This window comes from Protopterus annectens, chromosome 4.part1 (genome assembly GCF_019279795.1).
Source record: "Protopterus annectens isolate FY-2018-M chromosome 4.part1, PAN1.0, whole genome shotgun sequence".
In the NCBI taxonomy this organism is placed as follows: domain Eukaryota; kingdom Metazoa; phylum Chordata; order Ceratodontiformes; family Protopteridae; genus Protopterus; species Protopterus annectens.
The window spans coordinates 772,816,576-772,831,214 of NC_056734.1; the positions used below are offsets into that span (position 1 = coordinate 772,816,576).

General features: G+C 43.6%; 1 protein-coding gene across 1 annotated transcript in view; it reads left to right on the forward strand.

Moving 5' to 3' along the window:
* The window catches only part of DHX36 (DEAH-box helicase 36), a gene marked incomplete in the record, with an annotated part of 1,900,459 nt that overhangs the window by 1,256,812 nt on the left and 629,008 nt on the right, over window positions 1-14,639 (forward strand). Inside the window, 1 exon segment of the mRNA XM_044070516.1 lies at window positions 10,194-10,292. Within this exon segment, the coding sequence (XP_043926451.1) occupies window positions 10,194-10,292 (99 nt within the window).

Consider the following 14,639-nt stretch of genomic DNA (forward strand, 5'->3'; position numbering starts at 1 on the left):
CTTCTTGCATCCCTCCCTCCTTCCCCCTTTCTGGAGGATCAAGAGGAATCCCTTGTTTTATTGGCTATACTGGCTGGGTTTCCTTTATATACCATACCTTATGGTTAGTATCACTCTACTACTATTACTATTGTGGAGGGATCACACCTTTATATATACGGATATGCAAAGTAGAGTATATCTCTTGTCTATTTATATGGTCTAGCTTTGGGTTATCACAAATGAGATCTGGGTAACTACCGCTAGGCATGCTGGGAATAGGGGCTAGCCTCGAGCCAGTAAAAGCTGTCCGAACCCAAACAGCAAGAAGGAAGGCGAGATCAAGGACAACAAACATGGAACATTATGGTGAGTACATAACTGCTTTTACCTGTTGATTCATTCTGCCTCTTCTGCACCAGGACAATTGGATGTGCTGCATCAGCACAGGATGCGTACTGTCATATCAGAATAGACAGGTGCTCCAGGAGACACCTGCGCTTTTGTCTGGGAGCCAGTCACCATCCATTCAGAGCACTGCCATTGGACTCACCATAACCCCCCCCGGGTGTTCACCAAATGCATGGTAGTTGTGGCAGCTCATCTGAGACTCGAAGGATTCCAGGTGTTTCCCTATCTCAACAATTAGCTCTTCACTACCCCAACCAGGCATCAACTTCTACAAGCCAGGGATTACTTGCTTCAGATCTCCAACTCCCTGGGCATTGTGATAAATCTTGCCAAATCAAAGCTGACTTCTGTACAGACTCTACACTTTATGGGAACTGAACTGGATACTTTGACTCAAGTGGCTTCATTACCTCTTCATCACATCTTATCTTTGAGAAATCAGGTCTGGGACTTGCTGTCTTCTCCGGCCCCTCCAGCGAAACTAGTGTTGCAAGCTCTTGGTTGGGTCCGTGTCGGCTGACATTATTCTAGTTCCTCTAGCAAGATTTTTTTTATGCTATCTGCTCCCATCAAACTCACTCCAATTGGCAAACATCATATTTGCTGGTGATTCAGTCAGACGATTTGCTTTTGGGCAGGCTGTTCTCTATTCCTTCTCCAATAGATGCAGTGACCACAGATGCTTCCCAACTGGGAGGCATTTCAAGGGAAAGGTGGTCTAAGGCACGTGGTCCTCCTCGGAGACCAATTTGCATGTCAGTGGCCTAGAGATGAGAGCAGTCCTAACATCCACATCTGACCCACATCCCCCACACAGGTAGCCACCATGAAAAACTTCTTCAAAGCTGACTTTGGGCTCCTAAAAACAGAGGTGGCTAACTTCATGGCACCCATGTCAGTGGAAAATACATGCATGACTGCCAAATCATACACCTATGCACTGTACGAACACGTACATAAATGCATGGAACTAGCCATAACCAACAGAACCAAGACGCTCTCCTCCAAAAAAAGGAAGCCAATCTGGTGTTCCCCTGCCATTAATAAACTCTACAACAGAAGGAAGAAACTGTTGTAGAAAAAGGTGAAGTCCCAAGACTGGAAAAACCCCCTTATTAGCGTAAACAAAAATCTGAGATCCCTCATCAAAACCTCTAAAGCCAGCTATGAAGGCAAAATTGCAGTAGACACTAAAAACAAACACAAAGCCTTCTATACTTTTATCAAGAATGTTCATGGCAGTACCCAGGTTTGCTCTGAGTTACTGCACAATGGTACCTCCTATACTGAACCAACAGATATTGCCAACATACTGGCTGACAGATTCAGTGCCACCCCCCCCAAAGGACCAATCACAATACCAGACGAATGGTTGGCACCTATCATTACTGCAGAACATGTTAAAGCTGCATTGTCCAAGGCCAAGAATACAGCTTTCATGGGACCCGCCAATATCCCTGGATGTGTTCTGCATGAACTACAAAGTGAACTGGCACCACATCTGTGTGCCCTGTTCAGTCACAGCCTCACCTCAGGCTTTGTCCCTACCTAATGGCGCACTGCTACAGTCATCCCTCTCCATAAAGGCGAAATGACTACAGACCCTGGGAATTATCGCCCCATTAGCCTGACGAGTCTGATATGTAAGGCTATGGAGCACATCTTCATGGACATAATTAACAAGGATAAAGTGCATCTCCAAACTCTAGATCCCACGCCATTTGGTTTTCTGAAATGTAGAGCATGACTGCTCAACCTGGTTGACTTCTTTGAGTCAGTCACCAGAGCTGTGGATGAGGGCAGGGCAGTTTATAGAACCTACCTCAATCTGGCCAAGGCCTTTGATACTATTCTCCACTCAGAAATTATTGATAAACTCACCAAACTAAGCATCAACCCCAATATCACTAGGTGGATTGCAAACTGGCTCACAGATAGAACCCACAGTGTGAAAGTAGCTGATTCCAAGTTAGACTGCCAAACAGTCACAATTGGAATCCCACAGGGATCGATCCTGGGTCCTATCCTGTTTGGCATCTACTTCTCAGAAGTCCAGGCCAACACGGAGGGACTCTGGCTGACCAAGTTCGCAGGTGACTGCAAGCTGGGAGCCATTATTAACTCCCCAAGTGATGTAGACATCCTACAGAAAGGCCTCACCGAGACCAATAACTGGTGTTGAAACCATGGCCTTAAGCTTAATCCCAAAAAATGCGTCATCATCCCCTTTGGGAAAAACTCAGTTCCCACAAATTACCACATTGATGAGAGCCCTCTGAACACTGAGGGCGTTATCTGGGGGCACAGGTTGACATCAACCTCTCCTTCGACCACCACATTGCCACTGTGGTCAGAAAGTCCTATGTGGCACATCTCATTACCAAGGGCTTTGCATCCAGGAAGAAAGAGGTCATCATCTCTCTGTACTCTTCCCTCATTAGCCCAATCATAGAGTATAATGCCCCATTTGGCATGTACCTCACTAGACACATGCAACAGCTGGAAAGGCCCCAAAAGTATCTCACAAAGTGGATCCTATGCCTTAAGCACATGTCCTACACAAACAGACTCAAAAAACGTCAGCTATTCTCTGTCTCATATCGTCTACTAAGAGGCGATCTCTGCTTGACTTACAAAGCCATGTCTGACCCAGCTCTGTTAGAAAATGCTACATCTAAAGAAGTCCCAAGCCCTCCGCACCACATGCTCCAGAGACCTCAGCTTCATTACCACAATCAACAGAACATGCTGGAGGGACAGGTTCATAACCCAGAGACTACCCGTGCTCTGAAAGAGACTTCCCATACATGTCAAGCAGAGCACCTCACTGAACCTCTTCAAGAGAAATCTTGATGAGTAGATGGGAAATAGAAAGTTTACCCCAGGGATCACTCCAGTGGCTCTACTTGATAAGGGCACTGGGAACTAACGTTGGGCGGCACGATGCCAGGTCATATCTGTGGGCTAGGCTTGTAAAGGCTCCAGGCCCATTAGCCTAGTACACACCTATGAACCTAAGCCTTTCAGGACTTTCTCCCCATAGGTACTATTGCAGTACACACAGACAAACATGTCAGTAGTCTGGCACATCAACAAACAAGGAGGAACCTGTTCCTACTCATTGTGCAGGGAGGCCATGAGGGTCTGGAATGGGCAAGCTCTTCAGACCACTTTCTAATTGCAGTGCAAATACCAGGGAAAACCAACACCCTGACAGACTCAGCAGGTCCATTCTGATTCCTCATGAGTGGTCCCTCAATCAAACAGTAGTGACATAATTTCTAGCCACTGGGGCCAGCCTTGCTGTAACCTATTTCCCTCTCCTCTCAGCAGTAAGTGCAGCAAGTACTTAGCTCTGAGCCCCCCCCCCCCTCTGGGGGAGTTACCAAGGAATGCTCTGATTCACAATTCGCCCTCAGGTCTCCTGTATGCCTACCCACCTCTTCCACTGTTCTCAAAGTTCTTATAGAAAGCAAACTGGCTGAAGAGCTCATACTCTTTGGCACTTTCTGGCCTCTACAGGTATGGTTCCCCTTCCTCTGGTCTCACATGAAATCTCCATGGATACTGGAGCCCACTCAGAATCTCCTGTCTCTTCCATCAGAAATTCAACATCCCAATCTCCACAGTCTCAAGTTGACCGCAGGGTTTCTCCACTTCCAGTGATAGTAAGATGATCCTGGCTTGCTTCCAGGAAGAAAGTCTACAGAAGCAAATGGAAAAGATTCCCTATATGGGCTTCCAAAGAAAATATTCATCCTTTCTTAATTCCTACTTTTGCTATCCTTTTCCTCACTACCCTTTTTAAGGAAAGGGCTAGTTTTTCTGCTATTAAATTTCATTTAGCAGCCATATCCAACTTTCACATTGGAAACTAATCCCTTTCTCTGGCAACTTTCAAATTATGTAAAGCTTTCATGAAGGGAATTTTTCTCCTTAGACCTCCAATAAAGGATGCTGCTTCTTCTTGGGATCTCACGGTGGTCCGCCGGGGTTCACTAGGAACCTTTTGAACCAGTAAATAAATGCAATATGAAATTAGCTTTCATGAAGGGAATTTTTCTCCTTAGACTTCCAGTAAAGGATCCTGCTTCTTCTTGGGATCTCACGGTAGTCCTCCAGGGGTTCACTATGAACCAGTAAACAAATGCAATATGAAGTTTCTTTCTTAGAAAACTATCTTTTTGGTAGCTATCGTTTCAGACAAAAGAATTTCTGATCTCCTGGTCTTATCAGTAGGCCTCCTTACATTATTTTCCATAAAGATAGAATGCTCTATGAACCAACCTTTCCTTTCTACCTAAAGTGGCCATGGAGGAGACTAATATTAATCTTTCCCTACAATTGCCAGTTTGCTTTTCAAACTTTACTAATAAGGGCGAATATATGCTGCGTTGTCTTGATGTTCGTAGACATCTTCACAGAACAAAATGGTACAGGAAGTCTGATCAGCTGTTTATATCCTTTTTCCCTAACCACTTAGGTCAAGCAGTGTCCAGATTTACTCTGGCTAAATGGATTACTGATTGTATTTTGCTGATTTATTCTCAAAAAGGTTTGAAATTGCCTCGTCCTCCTACAGCTCATTCCACTAGATCTATGGCTAGTTCCTCTGCTTTCTCATCAAGAACCTCCACTGATATATCTGTGCCTGCAGCCACTTGATCAAAGACTCATACCTTTGTTACACATTACAAATTGGATATTGTCTCCAGAAGGAGAGCTTCCTTTGGTTCGACAGTGCTCCAGCATGTCCTTCCTTGAGGGCCTCCCAAGAGTTTCATAGCTGGGGGATCTGACCCATTCATGAGGAAGAATGAAAAGGACAACATCTGGTTTAGAAGTTATGTACTTGCCATATTTTGACATCTGTGTTATCCATTTTCATTCTTTCTCACCTTCCCTCTCAGCCACCCCCTGGCCTTGTCACTCCTAGATGGATTTTTGGATGATGATGGAACCTTTATGTTCCAGATTTAAGCCCCAGTCTTTTCTTGTCTACTCTGTCTCTATAACACACACAGTGGGCAGTAAGGTAGCAAACTCGATCTGAAGAGTTGAGGATGGAATAGAGCATTATGGGTAGAGGGAGGAGTTTGAGATTCTGATCGTGGATCTTGTAAACACAGCCGAGTCAGATCCAAGGAATGGATCTGTAACACATCTGTGGGGGAAGAATGAAAGTGGGCAACACAGATGCCAAGTTATGGTAAGTACATAACTTCTAATTTAAGGTACTGGATCTTCATCCTTGATTTGCAGGTGGATGCTTGTTAATGGCGGGTGGGGGGGGGGGGCTGTTGCTAATCATAGGCATGCTTATACATCCTGTGGTGATGTCCTTGTTTATTCTCACGAGTGACTCTTCATCCCTTGATGTGGAACCTTCCCGCAGAGATGCTTTATACTGACCCATGAAGAAGATAAAACCAACTATAGTACCCAGCAAGGAATGTCCTCTTTGTAGATCAGATTCACTAGCAGGGTTTTCAAGGTTCCCATTAGAGCTCTAGCGAGTTGCACATAGTGCCTTAGTCATTGTCCCAACCCTTTTTTCCAAGGAGTTGAACCAGAAGCTGACTGAACTGAAGGAACACCAAACTAAAATGAAATCCTTGTGTAAATTGTATCATTCTTAGAAAGTTAAGACTTCTGCATAGTTTTCACAGGTCCCTCCTCCTCCTCCTCATAGCCTAAAGTAGTGTCCATTCCCCTCAAAAAAAGATGAGGTCCTTCTACTTTTTAAAGGATTTGTTTAGACTATCTGATGGACTTTGAGTAATAGGTGGGTTTGAAAGCAGTTCTGCCATTTGCAAAACTTTAGGATGATTCCATCACAGAGTACTGTAGGTCTTGCAGCTCCTACAGGAGAAGTACAACACTGAATTCATCACACTCCCTCATCCAGTCAGCAGAGGTGATTCCTATCTTCTGCAAGGCATCTGCCTCTCTTCACTGATGAAGCATCCATTCTGCTGGCATGGAGGAGAGCTTTGGGTTTTCTTACTTTTTTTGTTTGCAGAGTATCCAGTGGTCTAAGCCACATATTAACCATAAAGAAACTTCTTTCCTTGTGTATTAGAAAATTCAATAATGAATGTCTTGTGTCCTTTGCAGCACTTCCACTTTTGGAAATAGTTGTACTTGCCCTGGATTATGGAATTCTTACCCTATGCTCTCTTTTCCTCTAGCACAGGTGCTTCCTCACCCTTAGAGTAAGCTAAAGAGGCTCTCCAGTTTTAAAATTGTCCCTTAGGTCATTACCCAGCATTCATTTTGCTGAGTAGGCAGCTGTCCTTCAGAAAGAGAGCATTTATACTTTGAGTTCTCACATTTGGATAAGTGCTATTGCAGCGGCATTCCAATGAGTTTTCCTTTTCAGTCTGAGGTGTATGGTAAACCTCTTCAATCATCTGGGGACTCCAGTGAGTCTGTAGAATTCCTCCTTAGTTCCTTCCCAGAATACCCACTTTCTGGGTCTTCTGCTCAAGGTTAAGTCTGGGTCTCTCTTGTCCCTGTAGAGATGATTCACTCTCTGCAAAGCTGTTTCAGATCTCTTGATAGCTAAGAATGCCCTAAAATTATTTTGGTCACATGACCACAACCTCTGTGTTAGTGCCTCTGTCCTGCCTCCACATGTGTAATATACTTGTCTGTTTAGGGCTCCTAGTCTTGGGAAGTTTCCAAGACTAAACCTTTTCGGGGGGGGGGCGGGCTTTTTATGACCTGAAAAATCTCAGTATTTAAGGTTTGAGAAATACTGACTCTGCAGCTGTCTCTTAGAAGTGAGTTAGTTCAGATTGGCCATTTCACGCATTCATGATAAGGTGTCAGCGTACTGCAGTATGACATAAATGTACAATCTCCACAAGCAAGGAGTAGTTATCCTTACACATGGAAACTTTGAAGTTACCTGCATCTGTTACTTGCCACAGATGACTGACCACCCCATATTTTAGGAGATGGGTATGGTTAATTTTATGCAGACATTCTGAGTTTTTAGAATTTATTCCACGAGTTGACCGCTGTCACCATAGCAAATTCAGTGACATCTTATTTGAGCAAGATCTTGGTGCCTGTAGTACAGATTTCCATTCCATTTGAGAAGAAAGTTTGATTACACTTTTTTCTCTCCTCCCCACTTCCTAGCCACTTACTACTACATGTAATCTACCGTCTCAGCAGGGTAGGTGTCTGTTGCATCTGAATCTTTCAACTCTGTACACGTAACTTCAGGATATGAAGCATTAGACTTGTATCTGATTGTGTGCCCTAGGAGCTGCTAGCAGCCGTTAAACAGGCATGCAGAACCACTTTTTTTAGAATGGACTATATCTCCCTTTTTGTTTCTTTTGATCCCCTTGTCCAGGTTGATCTAATTCCTATCTCTTTCTGTGAAGATGTTGAGGCTTTTTTTCAAGGATCATTTTTCAGACATTTTTGCTTTACCTGAGCTGGTAGAGGGCAGTATTTTTCCAGGTCAATTTTGTGAAAACTTTTCAGAAGAATATGTTGCCTTTAGAACTCCCTGCTGTAACATATTACATATTTGTGCTAAAGACTTTTCAAGCATTTGCCTTCATTAATCATGAAATTCTTACATTGAAAATTATCTTTATGGTAGCAGTTGTTTTTAGGATGTTTTCTTAGGTGAAAGTTTATTAACACTTTTGATTATCTCTAAAAACATGTTTTTTTTCTCCATATTGGTCCTTAGTTTATTCCTATAATAGTCTGTGAGGTTGGTCTCAGTCAGGTTTATCTTTTGATTTTATTTGCTAGGTAAGGCTAAATGAGGTATAAATTCTCCCTATGTCAGGACATCTGTTTAGCATCACTTATCTTGCAAGGTCCTGTGCAGTAGATAACACACTATTTTTATTACTTTGCCAGGAAAGACAAGTAGGCCTCTTGTGAAGCAGGCTGTTTCCTTTTGCTACTAGAGCAGAGAAATGTCCTGTGGCAGATAACCATTGAATACCATTCTACCAGATACACAGAACCATATTTTTGCTTGTTGCAGAGGTGTCTTCATCTGGAAGATCCAAGTGACTATGACTTGGTACATGCTCATTTGTAAGATACTGTAGCTTAAATGTTGAGTGTAGCACACAGGAATAAAGCTTTGATTGCAGCCCAGATGGCTAGGATTTTAAGTAGTGACCTAGGCTTTGAAAGAGTCAGCTGGGGAGAAATAGGAGTGGGGAACAGATGCCAACTCATCCTACTGGATGGAGGAGGTTGGCTAAGTCTTTCCTGTATAAATGTTTTCTGGGAGAAAGCCCAATCCATGCCAAGAAGTGCTTTTGTGGTCTGTCAGGAAACATAGCCAGTGTACAGAAGCAGATAGCTCCCTTCGTCTGGACTTAGAGGGCATTGCATTCTGATTGCTGGCTATTAGGAAAAGGGTTGTAGGTGTAGCATGGAAAATTCCACCCTGCATGCAGTGCAGTACAGTACTGCCACTACCATAGCTTCCTTGCAAAGAAGTTGAATGTGAGGGCTCTGCTCCTGGATTTTGTGCACCCTGGGGTCATCTCTTTAAGAAGCAAGCCAGATTTATGGGCCACAAGGGTAATGGGATGCAGGTAGTCAGCCCTGCTTGATTCATTATCTCCTAGGGGATCTCAGCCAACATTTCACATCCTCACACCCATTTCCCAGCTGAACTGAAAACTAATTAGTGATTTCTCCTTGCCTGCCAGTTCACCATCTTTGTGTTCAGGAATGAACTGGTGGGAAACAAAAGATAGTTGGTCTCTGCAAGTCTTCTCGCAAGATATACATGTCGACAACTACAGAGAAGCACTTCAACAAAGAAATCTGCTGATGCAAGGAATGTAGTGTGATGAGCTGTTCTCAAGATGCCCTTGAAGTTCTGCTCTGTAGTAATAGTAGGTGCCTGTGTGACCTTTCTGTGCTCTGTCTTGAATATTTTAAAATCTTGGCTAGCTGGCAGAGTGCAGAGTTTACTATGTATAATCATTTTGTTCAAAGTGATAATTTTCCTTTGCAAATTGTAAAGTCTGAAACATAAGGATTATTTTGTTCCTGTCTTATTTTCAATGATTTTAGCAATCTGTGTTGTTCTTTGATCAGTTCTTTACTCTTCTGCTCTGCTTAATGACAGTTTGGGTCAATTGTGGATTATGTTCTAGTTGTTGAAGACTTTTAACTTGTACTGTACTTAATTTTACATACTCGCAGTGCATGTTGGGAAATTATCTGTTTTAAAAAAATGTCTGCTTGTATATAATTTGCTATATGATATTCCATTTTGATGTAGCAATTATCTTTTTAATCAAATGTGGTCATGCTATAACAATTAAGAGTAGTAAGTGCTGAGCTCTTAAAAAATTACCAGAATCCCACATGGTGCATTTTTCTGTTTTACCGTTTCCAGGAAACTTGGTATACTAGTGTAATTTTCCCAAACAGTTTTCTTTTTGGACAGGCTGTGCTCACACTGTCTTAAGAATTCTGGTGATCTTAGCACAGTGTCTTGTCCTGAGCACAAGTCTTGGTGGATCAGTCATTCCCTTTTAAATTTAATTCTTTGAGAAAAATAAGCAGTTTCCAAACATACACTCTAAAAGGCAAATTGTGGCTGCTGATTATTGCTGACAATCTGACATCTTATGATGTATAATGCAATCACCCCTTTTTGGGAATCAGCTGTTACTCTTCAATAGATATGCTTAGCCCACACTCTGCCAGGTAGGATAAGCACAGGTAAGTGCTAATCTGATTTTTTTCTTTCCGTATGAATCCATGGTTTGTGATTTTTTTTTTTCTGGTTTCAGATTTTACAGCTTGGTGACATTGAGTCTTTTTTGGGAAAAACATTGGATCCACCTTCGAGGGATGCTGTAAAGTTAGCAATCAAAAATCTGATTGAACTGGTAAGTGGTTTACATTAAAACTTTGACCCTAGGCAGTATTTGACTTAGAGTTAAAGGACAATGCACATCATCACTGAAAATTGTTTTTCCCTCTCTGTATTGCTTTTCAGAAAACAGTACAATCTGACTGCAGACTTAGTTCATTTTGAGAGAAGCTTATAATTATGGCATCACACAAAGTCTCTCTTAAGTAACATATTTAGTTATGGGGGCACATATGTCAAATTTAGATGATTACTTTAAACAAAAAAAGAGTGACCATCATTGAAGTTTGTCGAGAGTGTGAGGTCCAACGTAGCAGGACTGTATAAACTGGCTAAAATAAAACTGCACGATTCCCTTTGGCTTCCATTCCACCATCCAAAAAATGTACAAGATGGTTACTATATGAGCATAATTTCAAAAAAAAATTTTCATATATTCGACAATAGCCAGAGAACCTAAACAATACAAGTAGATCATTGTTTATATGCAGTTCAAGCATAACCTTTACATTTTTATGGTTCTTTAGAAATTTGCATAGAACAGTGGTTGTTTCTGGTGTATCAGTAGATGTCCTTCTATTCCTATGTTGCAGTATTCTTGGTGTGGGATTTCCTGCCTTCAGGCGACCCGTACGTCGGCTCCTATACAAAATCTTCAGCTTGGCTGTTGCAGCTGTGTGGGACGTCACACGTAGGGCTATAAACCCAGAGACCCTATGTGTGACGTCTGCATGCACAATCCTCAGAACTTTTCAGCCGCAGACTACTTTGCATCGTACGATAGCTTTCCAGATGTCGGATCGACTATAGATAAATAACCCGTTGGGTTTTTAGCATTTCTAATATTTTACCGATCTTTTGCATTGCTTAGGCTTGGTTGTTGTAGCTTTCAGCTGATATCAGGTAAAAAGGGAAAGTGTCAGTATGAGCGCCAGATTCCCCATAAGGACACCCATGACAAATGAGTTTTCTGCTTAGGCCGGGAACACGACCATAACGCCTGCCTTATTTGTAAATCTTTTGTGCCTAAGACCATACTTAGCCATTTGGCAGCTCTAAACCTTTACTTAGAAAACCAATGCCTCAAACGGCTGGTTCTCAGGATGGATCTTGCTTCAGAGTCTGCCCAAGAACCTCCGCGGAAGATGGCCAAGATGTCTACGTCTTCATTGCCTGCCGCTTTGCACCCGGACGCCCCGCCAACTACCGATATAGGAGTTGAGGAACGTTCGGCAGATCCGTCGCCTCCATCGACCTCTCTCTCAGAGGCCGCTGCACAGCCAACGTCCACAGAGTTTTCTCAGACACCAATGCCTGCCGATGTAGAGGGGGAACCAGATTTGGGGGTTCTTTCAACTGGGATCCAGACCTCGGATACAGCCACTGTCAAACCCAGCTGTAGACAGATTCCAACCAAAAAGAAGCAGAAAAACTAAACATATTTCACCTGCTTCTGAAGCCCCTCCAGACTGGGAGGCCTTCACCTCCTCTCTTATGCAGGCCCTTAGGCCTTTTGCCTCACCCACAACTCTTGCATCTACTAAGCCCTGGGCCTACCTCTGCTTCTTCTATTCCTATGCCCCCCCCCCCGAGGAAGAAGAAGAGCATGAATCTCCCTACTCTTCCTTGGATGAATCCATCTCTCATGCATCCCAGATTGCTTCTCCCAAGGAATATTACTTTCCTGATGAGGATTCTGTGGAAGGGGTTCTCCTCCTGAAGACATTACATTTGGTGAAACCATCGCCAAAATGAAAGACTACTTCAAATGGGATACTTCCCAGATGACAGAAACCCAAAAAAGATACTTTGAACTGCTCCAAGTGGAGTCCCCCTCCCCTTCAGCTGTTCCCCATGTTCTTCCTGCATACTTCAATGTATTTAGTGCAGCCTCTAGAACTCCTGACTCACAGCCCCCCTGCACCCAAAGCGCCCAGACCATTTCTACAAGGTGCCAGAGGAATAAAAATTCCTCATAAAGCCACCCAGCAGTGATTGCCACTGCCCCTGATAAACAATCTAGGTTGCTACCTTCTGCCTCCCTATTGCCTACAGACAAAGATAGCAACTCCATGGATAGGATAGGCAAGAAGGTATACATTTCCTCCACTTTGGCCTTCAGAGCCATTAACTATTAAACACACATGACCAAGTATGCCCTGGGCTTAATATCCCAAGCCACCTCTATGTTGATTTCTGTTCCTGACAGTCCCATTAAAACGGATATCTCCTCCAAATTTTCCTTAGTACTACAAGTGGCTAGACACTCTAAGATGCAGCTACGATGCTGCAGAAGCTTCTGCTTGCTCTACAGCATCAGCATCTGTCCTTAGGAGATATTCTTGGCTTAGACTACAAAGTCTGCCATAGGACTTCAAGTCCAAAATCTTGGATGCTCCCCTGGATCACAACTTCCTCTTTGGAAAGCAATCTGCAGACCTATTTAAGAATCTGCAAGAAAAAAATCAAAGGGTTATTGGACATTAAACATCTCCTGGTATCCCCTATACCCAAATTTTATAGGAACTACCCGGCTAAGACTACGTTTGTTAGGCGTAACCCACATTCTGCTGCCGCCTCTTCCAGACCCAGAAGAGGAACTGGAAGGTAGATTCCCTCTTAAGACAGTTACACTTCACTATGTCCCTTCTACAAAACCTAGGGTTCACCACAAACCTCAAGAAGTCCTCTCTGAACCCAGATAAGGACAAGATATTCCTAGGTTGCAGAATCAGTACAGACCGAATGAAAGTCTTTCTCCCACAAGACAAGGTTCTGTCTCTAGCTTCCCACTTCCAGGAAGTCTTGTTCTCCCAGACAGTCACTGCAAGGCAATTCCTTCGACTCCTGGAATTGACCAGAATGCATATGCGAAAACTGCAATGGTACCTCAAAAATATCTGGTCACAACACCAGAATCACTTGGAACAAGTTATTCCCTTTCTTCCCTGTTTAAAGAAGGAAATCATTTGGTGGATCTAACAACTACAAACTAAACCTGGGGCTTCCACTGCAAACCCCTCACCCCACACAAATATTGCATACAGATGCCTCAGATTCAGGTTGGGGAGCCATCTTGCACTCTTAGAGTCCAAGCTCAGTGGTAACCTCCCATGATAACCAAACACATCAATGTAAAGGAGATGACAGCAGTTATTTTAGCTCTGCAAACCTTCCTACCCCTACTGCTACCAGCTCAGCTCTTCTTCTGATAGTGACGGACAATACCACTGTAATGTGGTACATCAACAAACAGGGAGGTACCAAGGCATGCCAATTGTGCAGGCTAGCCCTGTTAATTTGGGACCTAGCATCCCAGCACAACATATCCCCTGCAAGCCAGCTACATTCCTTCGCAGGACAACAAGCAAGCAGACTTCCTGAGCAGAACATCCTCTCCACAACACAAATGGATGCTGGGCAGGATGGTCTTCCTAGACAAAATCCACCGGTGGGGCACTCCACAAGTAGACCTGTTTGCCTCTCCCCAGAACAGGTAACTGCAGACCTTTCGTACAAAGACTTCCTTCCCCCCAAGCATGGAGAGTAGATGCCTTCATTTTCAACTGGGAGGGAAAGTTCCTGTACGCCTCCCCCCCCCTTCCTTCTCATTCAGAAAGTCCTCCTGGAAATCAGGAAGGACAAACCAAAAATTTTGCTAGTGACTCCCTACTGGCCAAGGCAGCACTGGTTCCCCCTACTATACAATTTAACCAAGGGCAATCACTGCAAGTTACTCCACAAGGTGGACCTTCTGACACAAGACAAAGGAACTCTCCTAAACCCATTTTTGCAAATGCTATCCCTGACTCTCTGGGTGATAAATTATTAACCCCATTCAGACACCACTATTCAGAGGACGTGCTATCAGTCCTAAGGGAGGCCAGGAAACCCACTACTAGAAAATCTTACCTTGCTAAATGGGAAAGATTTACTCAGTGGTGTCTGGGACAGGAAAGGTACCCTTATGAGGCTGACACCCCCCTAGTCCTCTCAAATATGTGTCAGTCTTATAAAGGGTGGACTTTCCTATTCATCAGTGAAAGTGCACCTCTCCGCATTATCAGCCTGCTTACCTCTAGATCCTCCCTTGTTAGCCACTTACACATCACACCACCTAAGAAGCCTATCCATCCTCCATGGGACCTGAACGTCGTCCTGGAAAAACTCACCCAGCCTCCTTTCGAACTGGCTAATACACCCTCTCTACAGTTTTGTACTTGGAAAACAGTACTGTTAGTGGCTATTACCTCTGCCAGAACGGTTTAAGAGCTACAAGCTTTAATGACATGCTCACCTTACACCATTTTTCATAGGGACAGGGTCACTCTGAGAACTGACCCATGTTAAGTTGTCCATCTCA